At 36.1% G+C, this 24,567-nt stretch overlaps 2 protein-coding genes across 4 annotated transcripts in view; one reads left to right on the forward strand and one right to left on the reverse strand.

Moving 5' to 3' along the window:
• Positions 1 to 728, reverse strand: part of FRYL (FRY like transcription coactivator) — a 293,018-nt gene extending 292,290 nt beyond the window's left edge. The window contains exon 1 of the mRNA XM_079919426.1: positions 692 to 728. The gene's annotated coding sequence lies outside the window, so the exon portion shown is untranslated. The remainder of the gene's footprint in view (positions 1 to 691) is intronic.
• OCIAD1 (OCIA domain containing 1) lies at positions 404 to 23,734 on the forward strand. Of its 3 annotated transcripts, none has more exons than XM_079919442.1 (9): positions 404 to 461; positions 1,982 to 2,044; positions 2,465 to 2,545; positions 7,033 to 7,086; positions 13,611 to 13,658; positions 15,141 to 15,276; positions 16,173 to 16,348; positions 20,371 to 20,523; positions 23,222 to 23,734. In XM_079919442.1, the coding sequence occupies exons 2-9, from the start codon at positions 1,987 to 1,989 to the stop codon at positions 23,257 to 23,259; spliced, it is 744 nt and encodes a 247-aa protein (XP_079775568.1). In that variant the 5' UTR covers positions 404 to 461; positions 1,982 to 1,986; the 3' UTR covers positions 23,260 to 23,734. The 3 variants fall into 3 exon arrangements, with proteins under 3 accessions (XP_079775568.1, XP_079775566.1, XP_079775567.1); XM_079919440.1 differs by lacking the exon at positions 404 to 461 and adding an exon at positions 486 to 636; XM_079919441.1 differs by lacking the exon at positions 404 to 461 and adding an exon at positions 779 to 798.
• The last annotated feature ends 833 nt before the right edge of the window (positions 23,735 to 24,567 follow it).

Consider the following 24,567-nt stretch of genomic DNA (forward strand, 5'->3'; position numbering starts at 1 on the left):
GCCAGCCAAGTGCGCATGTTTAATAATTACTCGCTACTACTTAGCCTAGAGACTCAAATAAATTAACTACGTAAAGCCTAAAAGCAGAGAAAGCTAAGAAAAGTCGCTCTCAACAAGCGGTTAAAGGGGGCTGCCAGCCGGTCACTGGAAGATCAAGGCAGCCCGTCCCAACTGCCTAAAGCCAAGCCTCCCCGGTGCAGGAAGGGTATGGGGGGCGGGGACGGTGGCGGGGGGGTTCGGGTCCGCAGTGGGCGAACGCGTAGCCGCAGTGCAGCTCGTGAGCGCCGCCGGGAGGGGTGAGGGTGGAGGAACAAACCGAAGAGGACGGCGAAGATTAACGCAGCTCTACGCAGATATTCCGAAGCTGTTCGCCTTTAGACTCCGCAAGGAGGTCTTGACGTCATTTCCTTCCGTAGGTCGCCAGTGCTTCCGGGTCGCGGTCATTTTGAGCCCGTATCTGGGTGAGTTCTAGGCGGTCGCGTTGTTGACCGCTCCCCACCCCCAACTCCGCTGCGGTCCTGCGCGTTTCCTGCACCCCCTTCCCTCCCCCTACCGACCCCTCTCGGGTCCCCTCTGGGCCTTCGGCCCCTGGTCGTCCGGGCTCGCCGCGCTGTGGCCCGCCGCTGTCGTCGGGAGGTGGGTGAGGTGACGCAGAAAGCCCCGTTCCGCCCCCCACCTACCCACTCACCACCTCTGCGCGGGCAGCCGCTCCCCTGCACCTTCCGCCATTTTCCCTCCTGCTAGGGTGGGCCGATCGCGATCCTTTGGGTCTCGGGCTCCTGGGTGCCTGTGACCAGGGTTGGTGAGGGAGCGTGTCTAGGGGGTGTGGATGGGAGAAATTCATGGTGACGGATGTGCGTAGGTGTTGCAGGTGGGAGACGCGGTGGGCGGGGGATGGGGTGCAGGAATCGACGGTCTCTTAATGCGGTTTTTTTCTTTGGGATTAGGAGATTAAAATGATGTTGTGTGAAGGGGTCTTGTCAACCCTAGCAGTCTCTCTGTTGGGAGAAGTAAGAGGTTTCCATTGTTTTCTTTTACGTTTGTTCTAGGGTATAAGTAGTTTATTAAGCAGTCTCCATCCATCCATGAATTCATTTGCCCTTTCTGATCTTGTTTCTTAGCGAAGGGATTGGCATGTAGGCCCTCAGTGATGAGTTATTGAGTAAGTGAATTGTGGAGGGGCCGCAGTTGCTATTCTCATCGCGTATTACGTTTCCTGTTTTCATTTACATTGTTTTTAAGATGGGAGTAAACACGATCCTGTGTGAACATTCTGTAAAATGCGTAGCTATCTAATCTATTGGTCTCTTAAGGTCGGACGCATGGGTTAAAAATAATGATAAATAAAGTGTATGTTCTTGAAATGCTATGCATTTTTAATATCTTGTATATTTTTATAGGTGTCTGTTTGGGGAGGGAGGAAGGTTTAGAGGCTACAGAATGTGCTGTTAGCTTCCCACCGCAGGGAGAACGATATGACGTCTTTGTTATTTCATTTTTTTGTAGTACTGCTTTGTAGAGGGGGTTTCCTGATGATAATTGCATTTCTAAAAATGGAAGCCCAGAAAAGACTTGGGATTTTTCTTCCTCTTTTTGGAGAATTATCCTAATCATTGGGCATATATTTCTGAGAGAATCCAAATATAGGATAATGTGAAATAAACCAGCCTCCAGAAGAAATATATGTCTTTTTAAAAAATTGGTAACCTTTTATCTTAACTTGATATAATCAGTTGATAAATACTTACAAGACATCTTTTCTTTTTCAGTTACAGGACCTAGTGACTAGTTCTAAAATAGTTAATAGGTTTGTGACTTTTTTATTTAGGCAGCTTTTTAGGTACTTCAGATGTAGAAGTACTTAGTAAATATTTGTTGATTGGTTGTCACGTAGACTAGTAATTTTACGATGCTATACCTTGATTTACTTTGGCCAATCTCAGTCGTTTCTAATACTTAACAAGAAATGTTTTCCATGCAGGAAAGATGAATGGAAGGGCTGATTTTGGAGAGCCGAATGCAGAAGTTCCAAGACCAATTCCCCGTAACTATCAATTAAGTATTTACAATTAGAAGCACTTTTCGTGTAGAGAAATTTTCACTGCCTTGAATAACAGTAGCCACGGGGCTGACTTCAAGGGTGTGTGACCTGTGCAGTTATACAGGGACCCATTAATGATCTACTGTGGCATCTTTAAATTCTTAATAATTTGAACAGAGGGTCCCAAATTTTGATTTTGCACTGGACCCAGCTCATTTTGTAGGCAGTCCGGACTACATAGCCAGTAGAACAGTAGCACTAATTTTATGTTTGAAGTCAAAATTTGTTAAAAGTTTACAAGCCACTTATTCCATTTCTTCATTAAAAAAAATGGTATACTTTGTTAGTGTTTAGACTATGGTATTTTTAGACTTAGTTTTTCCATGGGTGTTTTAATGTTTGCCAATTTTCCTTGGTGAAAAGACATAGGGGCTGATTACATTCCAACAGAGGAAGAAAGAAGAGTCTTTGCAGAATGCAGTGATGAAAGCTTCTGGTTCAGATGTAAGTTAAATTTTCTAATCAACAAAATTTGACCTTTAGTACCTGAAATTATAATGATTTCACATAGAAAAAATGGGCAGACTTTTGGCATTAGTGTGATTATTGGTAAAAGGGTTTGATTAAGGAAATAGAGTTGAACACGTTTTATTTCTTTGTTTAAAATTTTTAAATTGAATTGTAGTTGATACATGATAATATGTTAGTTTCAAGTGTACTATGTAGTGGTTTGACATTTGCATATATCATGAAATGATCAGAATTGTGTGCATCTTAAAGTAATAATTTCTAGAACTGTTTCCAAGACCCTGAAGTATTTTTGTTGGTAATAGTAATAGCATTTACTGAGTGTACATGGGTTATATAAAAATAACCCAATAAGGTTTATTACTATTACCCTTACTTTACAGATGAAGAAATTGAGGTTTAGAGATGTTAAAGGAGTTATCTAGTGTTCCACAGCTGGTAAGCAGTGGTGTCTGGACTTGAAGCCAGGTCTGTCTGAAACAGGCTTATTATTTTAACTCTTAAACTTTTAACCATTATATGATAAAAACTGGTTAGTTTCTGTTTTATCGTTGTGAAATGGTATTACACTACCAGCTCTTGATTTCTAACTAGAGACCATATACATGAGGATTTTATTTTTTAAATACAAGGAATGTTGAAAGCAACACAAAACATAATTTTCCTTTTGAATAGAACTCTGTTGTTGCTTCATGAGGTCACTGCAGTCCTTTCAGGTAAGAAGGTAATTCTAACAAAAAAGCAGGATGGAGGGGGTGACAAGGATCAGTCACCTGGTATTTATGCATATAGTGTGTAAGGTACTAGTATTTATGCATATAGTGTGTAAGGTACTGGTATTTATGCATACAGTGTGTCAGCCTGGTATTTATGCATACAGTGTGTAAGGTACTGTGCTTGGAAGTCTTCGTCCTAAAGTAGTTTTATGATGTAGTTGAGACAAAGCTAACTCATGAAACACTGAGAAAGATTAAGTGCATACAGCAATAGGAATTTTAAAAAGAGATCAATTAATTGGAATCGATTTAGCTAAAAAAAAGCCTTTGTTAAACAAATGAGACTTAACAACTAATAGGACTTCAGGCAAATGAAGAATGGTGGAGGAGCATTTAGATGAAAGGGATAGTTAGCAAAGGCAGAGTCTACAATAACTTGATCTCTACTAGAGCCTTGAGGCTGAACGGATTGGAGCAGAGCTCTTTTGTCGGGTGTAGAAAATAAACATAATAGCAAGGAGTTAAAAGTTTGATTCATTATATATTGTAGGTTCTTAGGCCAAGGGGATGATATGTAAATTTTTAAAGGAACATTAGTTAGCAGTGTGCAGAATGGGTTAGAAGGATGAAAAGGAGTACAACTAGTTGTATCTGCCCAAACATAAAGATAATGAAAGAATCTACATAAAAGGCTTTGTTTAATGTGTATTGTATGTAACAGTAGTTCTCCACCTCTGGAATTGCTGAGAAGGTGTATGAATTCATATTTGTTTCATGTATCTTTTATTTTGTGAATATTTCATACATGTGTGCTACTGGTTTCCGAATGAGACAGTGTAGTGACTTATAAGGGCATAGACTCTGAGGCCTGACTCTCTGGATTCAAATTATAGCTCCATCACATATTAGCTGTGAGATTTTGGAGAAGTTCTTGATGTCTGTATGCCTCAGTTTCCTTATCTGTTAAATGGGGATAATATTAACCTATCTCATGGGATTAATTAATTCAATTTAACTTATTATAAGTGTTAAGCTATTAAATGGATGTTAGTGCTTTTGTGATCAATGGAGTAAAAGTTTCAATTGAAAACAATTATGAGTTTAGAGAAGCATTTTGCTAGTGTAAGAGAAGAGTTAAAGGAATTTAGGGGTCCTTGTGTTGGATATGAGTGGAGCCATGGGCATAATATAAAGTAGCATTTGGTCAGCAGTGTTATTGATTTGCCTAAAGAAACATTATTTAATAGACTCTGGAATGGGAGTCATTGTACAGTGGAAAAGGCCACTGACTTGGGAGTTAGAAGACTTGGATTTTGATCTAAGCTCTACCACAAACTAACCATCTGTGTTGCTTTGAGCAAGTGACTTGTTTTTTCTGGATATCAGTTTACTCTGATTAGGATGAAGACTAGATAATCTCTGAAGTCTCTTTGAATTTTGCCATTCTCTTTTTCTGTGACAGAATATATGAGTTGGAAAGAGACCTTAGTTCTAATCCATTACCCTTTATAACATGAAGTTAAGAGATTTATGCAAAGACATAGTGGTGAATGGCAGAACTAGTACTTGAATCTCCTTAACCAGACTATTACTCTTTGCATTGTGCCATCTTGACCTAAGAAGCGAAATGGGGAAAATATTGTCCATTGTAGAGATGGCCAACGAACTCATTGCCTTTTACCTTTATATGATTCTTCAGTTCTTCATGTTGCAGTCCTTGAACCAGGCTGAAGGAGAAAAATGATTGCAAATTGTACTGATGCTATAATTTTAAAAGATTATCCTTTGAAAAACCTTAATTAATGGTATATGAAGGCATTTTAACCAACTTACATTAGATCATTCTTCTAGCAAAGGTAAAATCTGTTAGTATGTAATAGAGCAGGGATTTAAACCTTAGGGTTTCTGCGAATTGTGTCTGATGGCAAAGCTAATACCCTGTTCTCGAGTTATGGATTTTAATCGTGAATATTAATAATTCAAATGCTTAATGATTTTGGTTCTTAAATTGCCCATGTACAGTCTAGACCAGGGATGAGCAAACTATGGCCCAAGGGCCAAATCTGTTTGTGTATGGCTATGAGCTAAGAATGGTTTTTACATTTTTAAATATTGAAAAAAATCAAAAGAAGATTTCATTACATGTGAAATTCCTATTTTTGCATCCATAAGTAAAGTTCTATTGGAACACAGCTGTGTTCATTTGTTTATGGATTGTCTCAGTGCTTTTGCTTTAAAATGAGTAGTTGGGACAAAGACTGTGTGGCCGACAAAACCTAAAATATTTACCACGTGGCTCTTTACAGAGCATTTCCCAACCCCTAGTCTGAAACTGCACTCTCCAGTGTGGCAGCCACATGTAGCTATTTCAGTTTAATACAATGTACAACAGAAGGGATACAAAGGAAAATCAGCAAAGGGAAAGGAGTGTGGGTGAAATCCAGAGGAGACCAGGCACAACCTTCTAAGAGTCCTCTCCCAGTGGTGTCATACAGAAAGAACGTGCTAAATTTCTCCAGTTGCATGTTGTAGTAACACATGTGAAGTGTTACCTACCAAGGATTCTCATTAGAGACTTGGCACCCACGGTTTTTATCGGGGTCTCGCCACATGGGCACCCTCGGCCTAGCAGGTAACAAAATTCCAGACTTCCAGAAGGAAAGGAAGTGTTCAGTATGAACTGTACTTGTACAAGCAGTTTGGACAGAGTGAGCCACTTATCATTCAGGTAAAGATTTATATCAGTTTACCAGTTAAGCTCCCAAATATAAGCTAAGGACCAACCTTGAAAGCAGGCCTTTGTAAGGAAAGCAGTTTTAGAGCTGTTACGTTAAATCTTTCCTGCACACTACCTGACTGGAAAACACAGATATAGACTGCACTCATCGTCAAAGAAAATTCTGTTGGGCACTGTGGGTGTAGAAGACTGATTTCTTAAATTATGAGCCCCTTTGAGATTATGATGAGAGCTTTGGATTTTTCACTCTGGGTTAATATGCATATATATGTCATATTTTCATTTAGTTTCACAGATTTCACTGGTTTAGGAGAAAGAGCATTAGTATTTAAAATATATGCTTTCTAATTCTTGCCCCAATCACCATATGATTTTGGGCAAATAATATGTCTTGTGTATCGGTTCACTCAGTGTAATAAAACTTGAGATCTAGTATCAGACATAATTCTTTGGAATCTGGAATCTGTCATTGAAGTGGCTGTGTGGCCTTGAGCAAATTACTTAACATCTCTAAGCTTCAGTTTCCTTATCTGTAATAATAGTAATAATAATAATAATAATACCCATTTTATAGAGATGTGGTAAAAATTAATGATAATGTACCAAAAGCACCTAGCATGGTACATGGAATTGAGCAGTTTGTAATATGCCTCTTGCTTCCCTCATCATTAATTCTTTCCCCTGTTAACTCCGGAAGTAACTTCTGGTCACTATTTCTATGTTGTTTTAATTGATGGTATTAGTGAATGGCTTTTTTAGATCCTAAATTTGGGTGGCTCTTAAATTATACTGTTTAATAATTTGTCATATTTTCTTAAATTTAAAATATGTTTTATATTTCCCTGAGTATATACAGTACAGCTTTGAAAAGTGGAGAAATCTCTTAAAGATCTTAATTTTGCAACATAACTTCGTAACTGGTTTTACTGATATACATTTATCTATCCTAATGAACTCAGACAAAATCTTTTCCTTTTGTTGGTGTTGACAAACTTTTTTTCCCCTTATAGCTGTACCTTTGGCTGCAACAAGTATGTTGATTACTCAAGGATTGATTAGTAAAGGTAAATATTTTAAACTTTGATTTTGTTTAGCACTTTGGATACCATCGTGTTTTTATGTGTTGTTTTCCTGATCTTTAGATAAAGGACATATGGTAATGTATCATATTAAAAATTATCACTAAAAAATTACTACAACATCAGAAGAGTTGTCTCCATGAACCCAGACTCACATATCAAATTTGAGGATTTGATGTCCATTAACTGTAGCACTGTAGCAACATTAACACTATAAGCAAGAAAGTAACTAAAAGCCAGTGGTAGTTTACAGGAAGGCAGAGAGACAAACCTGGTCTAGGTAGACCATCCATACAACTTATCACCTAGGAGCTTATAAGAAATGCAGATTCATGGGCCCCATCTCCGACCTATTGAATCAGAGTCTTTGAGTTAGAGCTCCAGCTGATTCTTGTGTACCAGTTTAAAGACTAGGAGTTCCGTAGCTCCCTCAACCAGCTTTGTCTTATAATAATGGGGGGAGTGAGGGTCCGTCCTTGTCCAAAATTCTATTGGTTTAAATAGTGAAGTTGAGTTTGGGTATTAAATGTATCAGTCTCTACATCTTTAAATCTAGTAGTGTAAGCAGTAGAAATATTCATTACATTTATTTTGTAATAAATAAGTTACAAATTTATGGGAATTAGAAGGTATTCCAGAAAAGGATGGTTACCTTAGGATGGCCTTTATATATTCTAGAAAACTGTTCTTTAAATTAACTAGCTCCTCCTAAAATGTTAGTAAGATAGGAAGTTTTAGCCTTTTCATATTAGCAGTATGAAGTACTTAGAGAGTAGTATTGACACAACTAGTTGAGAAAAAGTAGTTTTGGAGGGAAATAGAAGGATTTTTTGAGGTAAAATTTTGTTTTTGTTTGGAGAATTCCCAAAGAAACTCATTACAATGTGCTACCATGACAGGAATTTTAAAAAGGCAAACAAATCAAGATATATACTCTTATTTGTAATATACTCTTACTTGTCTTTTAGGACTAGCTTGTTTTATAGACTAGAATTGTTTCTATAGTGTGAAACAGACATTTTATTACTTTTGTTTAAAAAAAGTTCTTTTCTTTTAAAAAAAGATTACTTTTTTTTTTTTTAATTTTTTTGACTGCGTCGGGTCTTCGTTGCTGCATGCGGCTTTCTCTAGCTGCGGCGAGCGGGGACTACTCTTCGTTGTGGTGCACGGGCCTCTCGTTGCTGTGGCTTCTTTTGTTGCAGAACATGGGCTCTAGACGTGCGGGCTCAGTAGTTGTGGCACGTGGGCTTCAGTAGTGTGGCTCACGGGCTCTAGAGCGCGGGTTCAGTAGTTGTGGCACACGGGCTTAGTTGCTCCACAGCATGTGGGATCTTCCCGGACCAGGGCTCGAACCTGTGTCCCCTGCATTGGCAGGCGGATTCTTAACCACTGTGCCACCAGGGGAGTCCCTAGTCACATTACTTTTAAGGAAAAACTTAGGACTGGAGAAATTATAGTGTCTGTTATTGTACTGCCCATTTTATTTATCTTAGTCTTGTCAGTCATTAATGATTGGAGCTAGACCTGGGGGCGGGGGTGGATTATACAAAAGAAATTAAGAGCTGCTAGTGATTCATGTGAGGAAACAATGTGAATGCAATGTTGAAGCAAATGGAGAATATAATTTAAATATTTAATAAGCTTCTAAGTTTTGCGGTAGAGACTCCAAGAGCTGTAGGTTTTCAAAGAAGATCTCTGCAGAGGTACTGTAATGAAGGAAAATTTCTTGAAAGAAGTGGGTTTTGAAGATGGGCAGGATTTAGATTAAAAGAGATGGAAAAATATCTCAGGAAGGAGGGACCTGGTTATCAGAAGAATAAGCATGACTATTTGGGTGGGCAGTCAGGAGACTGACATGGTTAGAGTGGCAGAGTCACGCAGGGAGGAATGAAAACGTATAGCTAAGGTAGAACCAGGAGAAATGGTAATTTTGAAAAGGTTACAAAGAAGAGAAAATTTTGGAACTTTGGGGATTACATAGAGTAGGAGACTTTGGACAGCTTGAAGGTAAGGCAGAAGCAGTAAAAATTGGAAGGGTCAGATTGTACCTACTCACTTAGATCTTATATCTTCAACAATAAAATCATACCATTGCTGGGTTTTTTCCCTAGTTTGGGAATGCCTTGCTCCTACATGTAGCTAGTTATACACATAACCAATCCAGAGAAATTCCCTTTTTCTGGTTACACACACATCTTTTTTTTTTTTTTTTTGAGTACATCTTTATTGGAGTATAACTGCTTCACATGAATCCTCCTGAAAATATCAGGACCTAGTACTGAGGTGACAGATTATTCTGTCAACAGCCAAAATCCTCTTGGACTCCTAGTCACCATCTGGTGATTATTTGACTTGACATCAATGGTGATCTCTGCCTCTGATTTCATTTGCAAAAGTCATGCCATGAACAACAACAGTGATAAACATCTTTCTCTGTAATTGTTCATAGTGGCTGAGCCTGGAGCCTTTCAGTGGAATTTATAATCCATTTTTTGGGAGGGATAAACTGTTGAAAATGACTTAACCTGATGTGTGGAATAACATTTTCTATACAGCGTGTCACATGTTACCTTTATATTTTTATTAGGGTTGTTTTGTTGTTGGGGTGTTGATACTTTGAGTAAAAACACAGAAAAGAATATTGAGTCATATGTCACTCATGTAACTATCTCCCAGAATTAAGGGCTTTCAGTATTGTTGAAACTGTACTGGGTTCTTGTGTTTTGGGGGGTGAGGTGTTTTAATTAAGAAGTCAATCTCAAAAAAAAAATAAAATTGAGAGAGACTTTAGAAAAGGAGTTCAGAATCCACCAAAACAATTTGCATTTAATCAAAACGCCTAACATTTTGTGTATGATTTTATCCACAGGGTCATACTCTACATAGTCTTAGCTATTCCCACTCTACTCATTCCTTTTCTGTCAAAACATTTAAACATGCTCAGGTCATTTCTAACTTGACAACATAAAAAAGAAAAATTTTCTTTTATATCCCTTTACAGTTGCTCCTGCATTTGAAGCCAGACTTCATGAATGAGCACTTCACTTTTTAAAAAAATTTTATTTATTTTATTTATTTATTTTTGGCTGTGTTGGGTTTTCGTTGCTGCGTGCGGGCTTTCTCTAGTTGCGGCGAGCGGGGGCTACTCTTCATTGCGGTGCACGGGCTTCTCATTGCAGTGGCTTCTCGTTGCGGAGCACGGGCTCTAGGGCTTGCGGGCTCTAGAGCGCAGGCTCAGTGTGACACATGGCCTTAGTTGCTCCGAGGCATGTGGGATCTTCCCGGACTAGGGATTGAACCCACGTCCCCTGCATTGGCAGGCAGATTCTTAACCACTGTGCCACCAGGGAAGTCCTGAGCACTTCACTTTTTATTTCTTTCAGCCCACTGCAGTCTGTGTCATAGATTGTGCATATAGTCTGACATGTACTAAAACTCTTACCAGTACAACCTCTTTGTTGCTTAAATTCAATGGATAGTTTTTGTTCTTGACCATTATACAATTTTAACCAATCCTTAAAATGTTCTCTTCCCATGGCTTCCATTACAGCACATTCTTCTGGTTTTTCTCCTGTCTCAGGCAACTTCTCCATTTTTTTCATATGTTTTTTGAGTGTCTGATAAGCACTATACACTGTTTTTGGTATATAGCACTAAAAGACAAAAACCCACGACCTCTTGGTACTTACATTGTAGTCTGGGTTTTCTTCCTTCACTTGTGGTGTTCTTCAGAGTTTTACTTTGCCTTTGAGTTTTTAGTCTATTTAGTATCCAGCAATAATATGGGCTTCGGTGACCATTTATTGCTCTAAATCCCCATCATTATCTCTAACCTAGATAATCTGCTCCAGAATCATATTCTGCATATCTCCACATGGATGGCCCTCCTACAGGCTCCTCAGATTGAACTCAAGTTCAATCCCAAACTGAATTCACTTCTCCATAAATTAATTCCTCCATTTTCCCTATGTCTGAATGGCAATACTCTCCATCCAGGAAACTGAGACATTATTTTTCATTTCTATCCTTTACCTGCTTTGTCCAACGAATGTCCATTCTCTAGTATAGCTCTTAAATATTTCTGTAAACTGTCTCCATCTGCACTCCCGTTGTAGTTAATGCAACCATTTGTTGCCAAGAGTATTACATTAGTTTCAATAAATGTATTTGCCTCCATCCTTGCTACTTCCCTTTAGAATATGGGCTGTCTCTGGCACCTGACAGGGCATAGTGCACCTAGTAGACACTCACATACAGGAATACCTCATTTTATTGAGCTTCACAGATACTGTATTTTTTTACAAATTGAAGGTTTGTGACAACTTTCATTGAGCAAGTCTTATCGACACCATTTTTCCAAGAGCATCTGTTCACTTCTGTGTCTCTGTGTCACATTTTGGTAAATCTTGCAACATTTCAAACTTTTTTATTATATTTGTCATGGTGATCTGTAATCAGTGACCTTTGATGTTACTATTGCAAAAAGATTACAGCTAGTTGAAGGCTTAGATGATGGTTAGCGTTTATAAACACAAAGTATTTTTTAATTAAGGTATGTACATTGTTTTAGAGACAGTGCTATTGCACATTAAATAGTACAGTGTAAACATAAATTTTATATGCACTGGGAAACCCAAAAATTTATGTGATTGCTGTATTGTAATATTTGCTTTATTGCAGTGGTTCTGGGACTCAACCTGCAATATCTTCGACTTATGTCTGTATTTGAGTAGATGAATAGCAACCATCACACCATATTCTTTTTGTCTTCATTCACTCTCTAGACTGTAAACTCTGAGGGTAAAGAGAGTGTCTTGTTTACTGTTATATTCCTGCTTCCTAGGGTGTAGTGCCTGTGTGTTGTAAGTGGTCTGTAGCTATTTGGTGACAGAATAAAGGAACGACTTTTTTGTATAAATGTAGATATTGTTACCATCCTCCCTTTTCTTCTCATCATCTCCGTTCATTTATACAATGAAGGAACTGAGGCTAACAGCATAAATCTGTTGTCTATTTTTATATAAAATTAAATCATAAAATTATATATACATGATGACAATCTTTTGTGTACCTTCTTTCAACATGGTGAGATTCATCCAGTAGTATGCTAAAACTGGCTTGTACCAGCTCCAGAGAGCTGATTATTAAAATTTCAGGAACTTGGCAAGCCAATTTTTAAACCATTGCTAGCTTGAAATTGGTCATGGGGCAGGTATTTCATCACAGAAATCGACTAACATTACAAATCAGGGCCTTTTATTTGGAGAGCTGGTTTACCAGCACATCACTGGATTCATCCACATTGTTGCATGTAGTTGTAAATTATATATTCTCATTGCATACAGTTTTCTGCTGTGTGAATATGTCATAGCAGTTTATCCATCCTTTTGTATGTTGATTGATAGTGTAGTTTCTAGTTTTGATACATATTTCCCTCATACAGATATGTGGTTGACCCAGCACTATATTTTGAAGACTAATTTTTGTTCACTGCAGTGCAGTGTTACCTCTGTCATAAATCAAGTGACTGTGTGTGTGGGTCTGTTTCTAGACTCTTCTGATTTTGATTAGTTTATCTGTTCTTGTACTTATAACACACTGCCTTAATTACTATAGTTTAATCATAGATATTGGTATCTGGTGGTAGTCAGTTCTCCGTTATGTTCTTCAATATTGCCTTGGTTTTTCTTGACCCTTTGTGTTTCCACATGAATTTTATAATAAGCTTTTCAATTTGGGGAAACACTTTCTTTGATTTTAATTGGGATTGTATTGAATTTATAGGTGAGTTTGTGGAGAATTACCATCTTTACAATATTTAATCTTTCAGTTCATGAACATGGTGTGTTTCTCCATTTACTTAGCTTTCATTTCTCTCAGTAAATTTTGTAGTTTTCAGGATCTTTCGTGTTTTTCATTAGATTTGTTCCTGGGGCTTTGATGTTTTTTGGTGCTATAATAAATTGTAGTTTTTAAAATATTGGGGGTTTTGTTTGTTCCCGGTATATAGCGGATTTTTTCATTTTTGTTTTTATTTTATTTTGTATATTAACCTTGTATCAAGTGATCTTGCTAAATTCACCTATTCTAATAGATTAGTCTTTTGATTTCTTCATATTTCTCTTGATGTTGAATTCTCTTTTAAATAGCTTCAGACTTCTTTGGTGTTATGGAAAGAGCTAATGTTATCAGATGTTTAAAGATCATCTGCACTGATCTTTCCTTGTATCTTTGTGGGTCGCTCAAAGCTGCTGAGAAATAGATACATCTTACTTTATACTGCACTGCTAAACTTATTGCTACTTTTGTCTCACATTATGAAAGACCAGATAATGACTAGCAGAAGTAGTTTCTTTGTATTTTTTAACCATAATTTCTGTGCCATTCTCTTATATACTCTTAGCATAAACTTGGCATAAAGCTTTTCTTTTACCTCAGTAAAAGATAAAACATCTTAATTATGTAAATGGAACAGTGTTACTCAGAAATATTTACTGTTTTATCTTTAGGAATCCTTTCAAGTCATCCCAAATATGGTTCCATCCCTAAACTTATATGTAAGTATGAACAATACTAGTTCTCTTAGCTTTTCTACCTAAGTAAAATAACTAGCTTTTATCAAATGTTTTGTGTTACTAATAACAGTTATTTGGTTGTTTTGACAAATCATTTTTTTTTGATATCAAGTATTCTTTTATTTGTAATGTATTTTTTTTTTTTACATCTTTATTGGAGTATAACAAATCATTTTGTTTAAGCTTTTCATCAAATGGACTACTTGGGCATTTTATTGTTAGAATTAAAAATCATGAGCTACTTGAAAGAGGCTTTTTTTCTCTTTTTATAATGCAATAGAACTATTTTAAATTATTTTGTTAAATAATTATATCTTTATTATATTAAAGATATAATAATTTAAGTTATATAATTAAAGATATAAAATTTGAAAGTAAGTTCTCTTGGTCTGTGAGGAAGGAAAGTTGTCCAGCTATTCTGATTAATCAAAATAAAGTGTATTTTAAAATAAAGCATAATTTTTAAAAACCTCTTTAATTTACAATCAGTAAATAAACATAACTTACATTTATAAGCATAGCTTCTTTACATTTTATAATATGGTTGATAGAAGAGATACTAAATTGCCCTGAAAAAGAGTACCTGAGACTTTCTATGAATCTTTCCAGGGTAGTCTCTATTAAATAAAGATGCAACAATAGCCATATTTAGGTACACTTCATAATATATTATTTTAAGGCACTTGTTGCACCTGATTTAAAAAATAATCTTATGAAATTAGCTGGGCAAATGGTGTGATTCCCATTTTATAAGGAATGAAATGGCCTAAATCCTTGTGACCAGGCTAGAACTGTATTGTTTTGATTCTTCATTCCATTATACTGTTACCACATTTTTCCTATCTGTATTAATAAAGTAATTAGTAAAGTAGAATTTATCTTACAGCAGCTTTATTTTAACTTATTTTATTTTGTGAAAGTGAATTATATCTACCGAATCTTTTTGTGAACTCTGAATGTGATTTAATATGGTACTTTTTCCATTATTTCAGGAAATCCCAGTTTTTCCACACCAAAGACATATTTAGAACCATATATTTTTACAATTTATTTATTTATTTATTTATTTATTTTTGGCTGTGTTGGGTCTTTGTTTCTGTGCGAGGGCTTTCTCTAGTTGCGGCAAGTGGGGGCCACTCTTCATCGTGGTGCACGGGCCTCTTACTATCATGGCCTCTCTTGTTGCAGAGCACAGGCTCCAGACACGCAGGCTCAGTAGTTGTGGCGCACGGGCTCCAGACGCGCAGGCTCAGTAGTGTGGTGCACGGGCCTAGTTGCTCTATGGCATGTGGGATCCTCCCAGACCAGGGCTCGAACCCGTGGCCCCTGCATTGGCAGGCAGATTGTCAACCACTGCACCACTAGGGAAGCCCAAGAACCACATTTTTTAAAATGTTCTTTTAGAAAAGGTTTTTGTCTAAAGAGGCATATTGAGTTACACTTTTTGTTTATTTTTACTAAAAGTTGCTTGCATCATGGGATACTTTGCTGGAAAACTTTCCTATGTGAAAACTTGCCAAGAGAAGTTCAAGAATCTTGAGAATTCCCCTCTTGGAGAGGCTTTACGATCAGGACAGACACGACGATCTTCACCAACTGGGTAGGCCATTCAGATCTTATTAAAGGTTTTTCATTTTAGATAAAAAATTATAACTAGATATTGCCGTAATTGAGGGCATGAAACATGGCCTAACTGAAGGAACATTTGAAACTTGTCATTTTGCTGCAAGCTAAAGCTAATTTTGTTTTCAAAAGTAGAACAAGATTTGTTTACTTTTGTTTTAAGTATAGAGTTGCATTCTACTGCGAGTTCATGTCCCAGAATGAGAGATTTTAATTTGTCAAACACGTTTGGTTACTATATTTGACTTTTTTTTTGAATTCCCAAATATTATCAATCCCATCTCTTAACAGATTTCAGCTTTGTAATCCTTCTGTTGTTTACAATTGTAGGGAAATTGTGTAAGTATAGATAAATGAATCTGTCTGTCTTGATAGGTAGGTAAATAAATAATAAGGTGGTTAAGTAGATTTGGTAGATTGTCCTATCATAAATGGCAAGCAGCATAAGTCCCATGAAAGCTAGTATTACTTACATCTACTTCAGCAAAATAGTGTTTATATGGACTGCTACCTGTGGAAGTAACTTCCCAATTAATGTGGGAAATGGACATATTTTCTGATGTGAAGTACTTTTTCTTTCCAAGAACTTTAAACACATTACAATGATGTCTAAAGCCTAATAATTAGAAAATTGGATATATATCTTCTCTTCTCTATAGTAAGAGTGACAATTTTTAAGTTGTTTAAGTGGATCAGAAGATATTTTTAATGTTTTTGTGGCAGAAACAGACTTTATTTTACAGTTTTAAATAACTATGTTAAAATTATATGATTCCTTTAGAAAATGACTAGTTCTCATACCTTAACACACTTCTTTAAATAAGGTATAGACAATAACCCGTGTTTTTTATACAGTATGATTTTCTTTTACAGGTACTATTCTCAGAAGCCAAAATATGACTCAAACGTGAGTGGTCATTCATCTTTTGTGACATCCCCAGAAGCAGACAACATAGAAAGAGAGGTGCTTCCTCGTTATGAGCCAATTCCATTCAGTGCTTCTATGAATGAATCTACTCCCACTGGTATTACTGATCATATTGCCCAAGGTAGAAACTTCTCTTGAAATGAATTTCAGCATTTTATGGTCCAACGTATGTATAAACTTTATTTGACGACCTTTTCTGCTGGATATCACCTATATGTTCCACCATCAGCCTAAACTCAGCATGTTTGTTTGCTCCGTTGTTCATTTGAATTCATTCTCCCTTCACTCAACATTTTTTGAGGTCTAATAGGTATCAGGCACTCTGCTAGGTATGGAAATAAAGATGAATAAGACCTAGTTCTTGGCCCTGAGAAACTCTTTGTCTGCTAGAACATATAGAAATATAAGAATAAATTATTAATATGTTCCATTAATTGAAAATACTAACCGTGTTTAGTGAAATAGCAAAGAAGAAATGATAAACTGTGCCACAGAGAGGCTTTAAAAATGTTACACTTGTTAGTGTGGTCTTAAAGGCCACTTTAGCTTCTTTGTAATATGAGAAAAATAATAATTACCTGCTTTACAGAACTGTTGTCAAGTGAGAAAATCCATGTGAAAGTGCTTTGTGAAGTTTGTGTAAATACTAGTTTTGAAGATCACATAATGTTAAGTGAAACCTTTGGATTAAGGCCTGGATATGAATTACTGACATTTGCTAGCTATTGTAACTCTAGGCAAGTAACTTGTAATTTGTGATCCCTGCCGTTTCTTAATCTCTTGAATGGAGATGATAATACCCTTAAAGAACTTTGGGAGTGAGATGAAATACAGAAATCAGAAGTAATGCCTGGAAAGTAGTAGGCTCTCAACAAATGTTTGCTAGCTTGCTTGCTTTCTTGCTTCCTTCCTTGCTTGCTTTCTTCAGTCTAATTTGCAGTGAAAGATGAATTAAAAACAGAAAACACAAGTTTACAGTTCCTTACCTAAAATCCAAAATGCTTTTTAAAAAACCAGGTTTTTAAATAATTAAATTAGTGATAAAAATCTGACCTGAACTCATTTTAAGCCCTGACCTAAACTGATATAACTCTATTGATAATGTTTATTTATCTTAGTACAATTTTTTTCTAGATTTTGTTGTAGAAATACTGTGTTTGCTTATTCATTGCTACTTCAATGGACATTAAGTAATAAGGGATATATATGGTAATGTTTTTCTAAAATCTGAGAAACTCTGAATTTTGAAGTATTTCTGACCCTGAGGGTTTGGAGAAGGGATTGTCGACCTCATAGAGTATTTGAAAACGTGTGCTTTGAAATAAGTACAATCAGCCAGTAACTATGGGGAATAAACAAGGTTAAAGGAACATTTGGGTCTTCGTTTCTTTTGTTGAAGACAGGAGAGATTTGATTCTATATGTACGTTAAAAGGAGGGAGGGGATATAGTGGAAAGAGAGGCATTGGTTATAGGTCAAATAAGGTTCCAAATGATGTGGAAAGTGTTCTAGGTAGGTCAGGGTATAAAGTAGCCATTAGCTATAAGAGGCTGTTTAATTAAAATCAAATCAAATTGAAAATTCATCAGTTCCTCAGTTGCTTTGGCAGCATTTCAATTGCTCAGTAGCCGTATGTGCTAATGGCTACTGTGTTGGACTGTGCAGATATAGATATAGAATATTCTCATCATTATAGAAAATTGTATTGGACAGTGCTGCTTTTAGAGCAAGAGTCCAGGTTGGTGAGGGGGGTATTAACTGAAGAGACAGGAGAGAATGGAAGTTAAGAAAATTAGAGATTCTTAAGTGGATGAAAGTTGTTGATAGTCTCTTAATCCTCAACTAACTTTTTTTTTTTCCTGAATGGTTGGAAACAAAGACATCTGATTAGTCAGAAAGGGAAGGAGGTAGGCAGCTTAGGAAGAATGGTTAAAGACATTATTTTATCTCCAGAGTCAGCTGTCCTTGTCCCTCACTGCATCTCCCGTTTCCCCAGTCTCCCAAGTTCAAATCCATTCTACTTCTATTCTAGCCAGGCACCAACTCTTTCCTTGCTATGTCTTGCATCCTTCCTTGCATTTCCATTAGAAAATTTCATTCCACATTACATAATTTCTTTGCCAAATGAAAACAGACAAAAAGGCCTTTGGTATCTGCCCACAGACTACAGCAAGGCCCAAATTCTAATATATTTTAAGTCCTTCACTGCAGCCATCCATCCATCCATGCTCTGCTACTCTGACCCCCCCTTGTTTAACTCAAGATTGCCGCTCTTAGTTCCCCACATGGGCCCACAGTGGCCTCCTTTGCTTTGCCCCAGCTGCAGTCCTCCCTTAACCAGGACATCCTCATTTTTTGTTTGTCCTGTTTGTCCTCTGCTTTCTCTTACCAGGAATTGAAAGAGTTATTAATCTTTCAAAGCAGAAAGCATTCTTTCATAGTTGCTATGAGACTGTAGGTAGTGTGTTACAGTTAGATTTAAATCAACACTTTTTTACATTTTCCTGTTCCTTCCAGCTCTTTACAGTAAATCATGCTCCCTACACAATGCAAGATATTTTCATTTGGCTTTTATAAGTGGAAAAAATTCTCCCTAATCTTCTATCTAATTTATGTTTTCATTATTTGTCACAGAATTTCAGAACAATGAAATATTTTTCTTTTTGGTAAGGAAAAGTATTAGACCTGGAAGGAACTTTAGTGATAGATCATCTAGTTCAAACTTCCATATTTCACAATTGAGAAAATGAAGACTCAAAGAAGTTTAGTGATTTGCCCAAGGACATTCATTAAATGTCGGCAGAGTGGGAATGAGAACCTAGAATTCCTCACTACTAATCTAGTATATACTGTTCCCTTCAGAATTTAAAAAATATCATTTATGGTGAAGGGAAATGAGTTAAATAATTACTTATTACTAATGAAATGCAAAGTGCTTTTAAACCCGGTATACAGTTTTAATACTTTTCTTTTTTAGCAAGAAAAATATGGTTTTCAACCATGCTATATAATATTAGAACTAATTAGAAATTTAAATCCTCTCTGCTTTGTATCAGTGCAAGTGTATTTTGTAGTAAAAGATTGTAGTTGAATGCATTCAGTGTATAGTTATGTTGCTTTGAAAATTGTGATTATTCACTGGGATCTTACCATTGAGTTGCACAATAGTACCACTTACAAAAAATTCGTATGGTTATATTATTAAAATTATAGGCACAATTTCTGTCTCATTAAAAACCTCTGAAAGATATTACTTTTGGAGTGGTCTGTTAGATTTTGTAAGTTAAGTAGTTCACTGAATGTTATGTTAGCATTAGTTAATTTCTTTAAAAATGTTTATATGGCCTTCCTTGTTGACTGTCTATTTTATAAACTATGTTCAGTATTTGGTCCTGTCAACCAGTATTAAGAATAACCATTTCCTTATTTTTATATCAGTGTTTGGCTCTTTGATAATACATAATCATACTTTGATTTTCTTTGGGAGAGAGAAAGAATAAATGCTGGTTCTCCAGGTAAAAGTTGCCACTTTTTTCTGCCTCAGTATTGCATCCATTAGACCTGAATATGAAAATGATGTATACTCTGATTAAAGGCTATGTAATATTTTCAATAGCTATTTTCAAGTGTTTTTATTTAAATATAAAGAGGGTAAGGTAAATATCTTTTTAATAACTGGAGTTGTTTGCATATATGGACTCTGGATACAGGAACATTTAACTATGGAAATATTACTAAATAAAATCTATACTATGTCAAGTTTTGTTCAGTTGTCACTAGTAGAAAGTATTTCTCTTTACTTATATAAGCTGTATGAATAACTTCCCAGTTTAGAACACTGGCATTTTAATGAGTGAATTGTGCTGGTTTATATTATATCCATTCTTCTTCTGGCCATGGTTAGTTTTAAATTTTTTTTATATTTTAAATTTTAGAAATAACAGCTTCAAAGTATAAGAGGAAATAGATTTCAGTTTTATAATTACCTTGGGGAAAATACAGTACCTTTGGAATGCTGGTAATAATTTGATCCTTTGTTTTACTTTATTTTTTTTGTAAGTAAGGAGCATATTTGTAAAATTTAGCTGCTTTTGGATTTATTCCATCCTTTTATCACCATTTATTAACTGTTTGTTGTTTTAGGACCTGATCCCAACATTGAAGAAAGTCCTAAAAGAAAAAATATAACATATGAGGAATTAAGGAATAAGAACAGAGAGTCATATGAAGTTACTTTAACACATAAGACTGACCCCTCAGTCAGGCCTATGCAGGAAAGAATGCCAAAAAAAGAAGGTATGATAGTCTAGTCTGAATCACTTTACGCTTTAGGATTGGAAACTGCAGCATTAGTTAAAAACTTTAATTATACTAACGTGTGATTTAATGCCTCAAGCAATTAACCAAAATAACATTTTTTTTTTTAGAGAATAGCTACTTACCAGTTATTAGGTCTTCCTTTTTTCAAGTGTTCCAAAGGCCACTTTGTGTTAGAAAATAATGAAGTCCAAATAGTAGTATAACTTAAGACGGTAAGACTAGTTTTGTAATACAGTGTAGAAATTATACAAACATTTGACTATTTTCCCTTATGAGAAGCCACCCTGGGAACTGATATCATTTTTCAAATGATGCATCTATTGCATAAAACCAGACCTGGTGACCTAGTGGCTGTAATGCCACTTGTGGCAGAACCACAGAGTCCTGATTGAGTAATGAAATGATTTTCTTATAGCATATCTGTGAAGTCAAGATAGAGTTATATGCCTTACAAACCAGCTTTTAGAGCATTTCCAAAAAATGAGTTTGACTTTTTTTAACAGTACTTTTACTCTATAATTAATTAATATATACAGATTTTTTAAATGACAGTTTCTTTTAAGTCCTTTTTGAACAGCTGTGCATTACCCAAAGTAAATTTTCTGATACCAAAAATGTACCGCTAACAGAAGAGGTCATTTTTGAATAGGGATTTGAAGCTGTTTCAATATAGAATTTTATGATGTCTTTCTTGAGGAATTTTAGAAGATGTGTCATTGTTTAAAGGTTTTCTATTTACTACTTTAAAAATCAAAGGAGGGAATAGGTCCCTGGTACCTTCTTGAGACAGTATGCCACAGAGGATGCAAAAATAAATAAAAATCCTTAGTATTTTTTATTATGATCGTTCCTTTAGAGTCAGTTTTATTTCTGATTGTTAGTAGTTGTTTCATCTAGAAATCTGTTTTATAACAGTGATCCACCTCTGTCATGTTATTGTTGTTTTTTACACCTTTAAAATAGATTTGTAATCAATGATATTTGTTAATGTTTGTCATAAAAAATTTAATGTAGGGCTTCCCTGGTGGCGCAGTGGTTGAGAGTCCGCCTGCCGATGCAGGGGACACGGGTTCGTGCCCCAGTCCGGGAAGATCCCACATGCCGCGGAGCGGCTGGGCCCGTGGGCCATGGCCGCTGGGCCTGCGCGTCCAGAGCCTGTGCTCCGCAGCAGGAGAGGCCACAACAGTGAGAGGCCCGCGTACCGCAAAAAAAAAAAAAAAAATTAATGTAAACCTTATGCATTCAGTGGTCATTACTCTGTAATATGTAAAGACTTACCAGTACTCTGTTCTGCTAATTAATTTGAGGATTTAGACTGTAAGCTCCATGAGGGCAGGCAGTTAGTTTTCTCATTTTTGTAACCATTTCTATTGTATGTCAAGACTAAGAAAAGGGAATATTGTAGATGTGTGGCATTCGTTGAATTTGGACATTTGTGGTTTTGGCTGTGAACAGTCTTAAAGTTCTGTTACGTGACACAGTAAAGTGAAAGAATTTTTTTCTTTGTAAAAAGAAAGTTGACTTTTTTTTTGGCACTTTATATAATTTAAAGAAAAAACAGTTATGAAACACTTTGTGATTTTTCTAGGATGTTCTGTTTTAGAATCTAGACAAATTTGACAGTACAATGTAGATTCACTATGTCAGAAAGTGTCACTTAAAAGTTTTCAGTTTATGTGGATTATATTTATTGGTATTTACCTAATTAGAAATTATGGCAGAAATTTTAAATACCTAAGCACATTTTCAATTAGCTGTCAGAGCAGTGATGTCACTACACATGTAGCTTCATGAGAATTCTGCCAGAAGCTCTGCCTTATACACATGAGGGAAGGAAAGCAAGGGGAAAAGGCAGAATATGAGGGGAAAGTTTATATAACGTCTTGGTATAATAACGAAATACTTTTGACTTCATAGACTTACTGAAAGAGTCTTGGGGAAGGGGTCCCTAGTTATATTTTGATAACTGCTTCTTCACATTGTTATGAATACTTCTGAAGAGGTATAATTCACAGGTGAAGGCTATGTAGAAGAGAAGCTAAAAGTAAGAGTAGAAAAGACAGAAAAACATGTTTGAAAATATAATTTCTTATAAAATACAAGAATATTGGAGAGCATTTCCTTCTTGTACTGGTATTTCAGCTCCTAGGAGAGATTAAATTAATCAAATCTGACCATTTCTATTACTATATTTTTGTGAAGAACAACATTCAAATGTTTATCATTGTTGTTACTTTTCATTTGCTGGTAACTTTTTTGTATGTGCTATAATGTATACCACACTCACTTAGGCGGTAAAGTTGTAAAGGCACCCAGGCTTTGGACCTAAATATAACTGTGTCCAAACTTCGGTTCTACCTGTTTGATTAAGCTTGTACCTTGGGCAAGTTACTAATCTGTTTTCCTTAGAATGGGGATTGTGTTTTCTTTATGAGGTTGTTATGCAGATCTAATACTTATGTAAAGGTCTTGATACAGTGCATTAGAATTTATGTCTAACCTCCAGTTCACAAAAGTCTAGCCAGCCCCCTTTTATAATTACAGTTTGACTCTCATGTGCATTTTTTCAAATCAGAGAGAAACATAACTTTAAATCATAATAATAGCAAACATAAAATAGTGCCTTTTACTTATTACTATTTGGAATCATCAATTATTTGTGCTTTTTTCCTAGTCAAAGTAAACAAATATGGAGATACTTGGGATGAGTGAAAAATTGCATCATTGGACCTACTGAAGGAGTTTCAATATCCAGCTTCATCTAGGTGGTCATGAACATCTGCATGCTTTGAGCTTAGCAGCAGTCTTCATAAACACATTTAAAACTAGAACCTGGGTTTTTGTGGTTTGGCTTATGAAGATGATGTCTTAAAAACTTACATTTTAGTGTTCATATTGTGTGAATGTATTCATTTGGGGGAACTCTTTGAATGATGGTAGTATACCATGATTGTACACAGTTTGTGAAATTGTATTAACAGGGCAAGGATGCTCTGTTATAAAACTATCCAGAGAGTGTAATGCTCTAGAATCACTGTATCTGGAAACAAATGAAATCTGCATGTTGAATGGGGGGGGCGAGCAAACATAATTTTAAGTGTTAAACTTTACATCAGAAATTATTAAAAAGCCTTACTCCAGTGTTTGCTGTATTCTCTTTATGGTAAATAAAATATAAAGGAACATGCATCTTCATTGATTTTATGGTTTTATTGTTTGCAGTCTTATTTAAGTACAATTATAAGTAAATGGTGTTTTGTAGGGATAGGAAATCGTCATCTGAATATTTAATGATGATATGATGAATGTGACTCAGGTAAAGCAGAATACAGTGAATAGCTCAATGCCTTAAAAAAGCAATGTTTGAAAAATTTGCAAATTCCAGGGGAATAAAAATTTGGTGTACTTTCTTCATTATTAACCTAATATTTCTGGTTCAGGTGAATGGAAAATGAAATTGTGGTCTCATCTAAATTATACTTACTCGTATTACATTTCTACCAGAAACATAGTGTTGCAGTTAGTTACTGCTGCAAATCATCCCCAAACTTTGTGGCCTAAAACAACAATCATTTATTTTCTCCGTTTTTCTATGCATCAGGAATTAAGGAAGCATTCAGCTGAGTGATTTCACGCTGGGTCTCTTAGGTTTGCAGTCAGATGTTGGATGGAGTGGAAACAGCAGGGAGCTAGGCTGGGGCTGGCCAGGGCTTTTAGTTTCAGGACCTCGTTGTGTCTCTCCTTGGGTGAGTATGGGCTCCGTGCTCAGGGCCATTAGACTGTTTACATGACCACTTAGGGCTCTAGTGTGAGTCCAGCAAGCATGTCAAAAGCTGTTGCCTGTTGTTTATGACCTTCCCTCAGAAGTCACGTGGTATCATTTTTTCATAAGCCTGCCAGAGGGTGGGAGCGTAGACTCCCCACCTAGTCACATTTTTAAAAGAACACATGGGATGGAAGATGCTGAGCTATCATTTCAGTCGCCCATTTGACCACAGTAATTCATACCATTCCCACATG

This window comes from Stenella coeruleoalba (genome assembly GCF_951394435.1).
Source record: "Stenella coeruleoalba genome assembly, chromosome: 4".
NCBI classification, from domain to species: Eukaryota; Metazoa; Chordata; class Mammalia; order Artiodactyla; family Delphinidae; genus Stenella; species Stenella coeruleoalba.

What these genes read in the sequence shown, in the direction of transcription:
- OCIAD1 (XM_079919442.1), top strand. Translation starts at nt 1,987, where the DNA reads ATGAATGGAAGGGCTGATTTTGGAGAGCCGAATGCAGAAGTTCCAAGA. An exon ending in TACTGATCATATTGCCCAAG is followed by an intron (nt 16,349 to 20,370) that starts GTAGAAACTTCT and finishes TTGTTGTTTTAG; the next exon opens with GACCTGATCCCAACATTGAA. An exon ending in AAGAATGCCAAAAAAAGAAG is followed by an intron (nt 20,524 to 23,221) that starts GTATGATAGTCT and finishes CTTTTTTCCTAG; the next exon opens with TCAAAGTAAACAAATATGGA.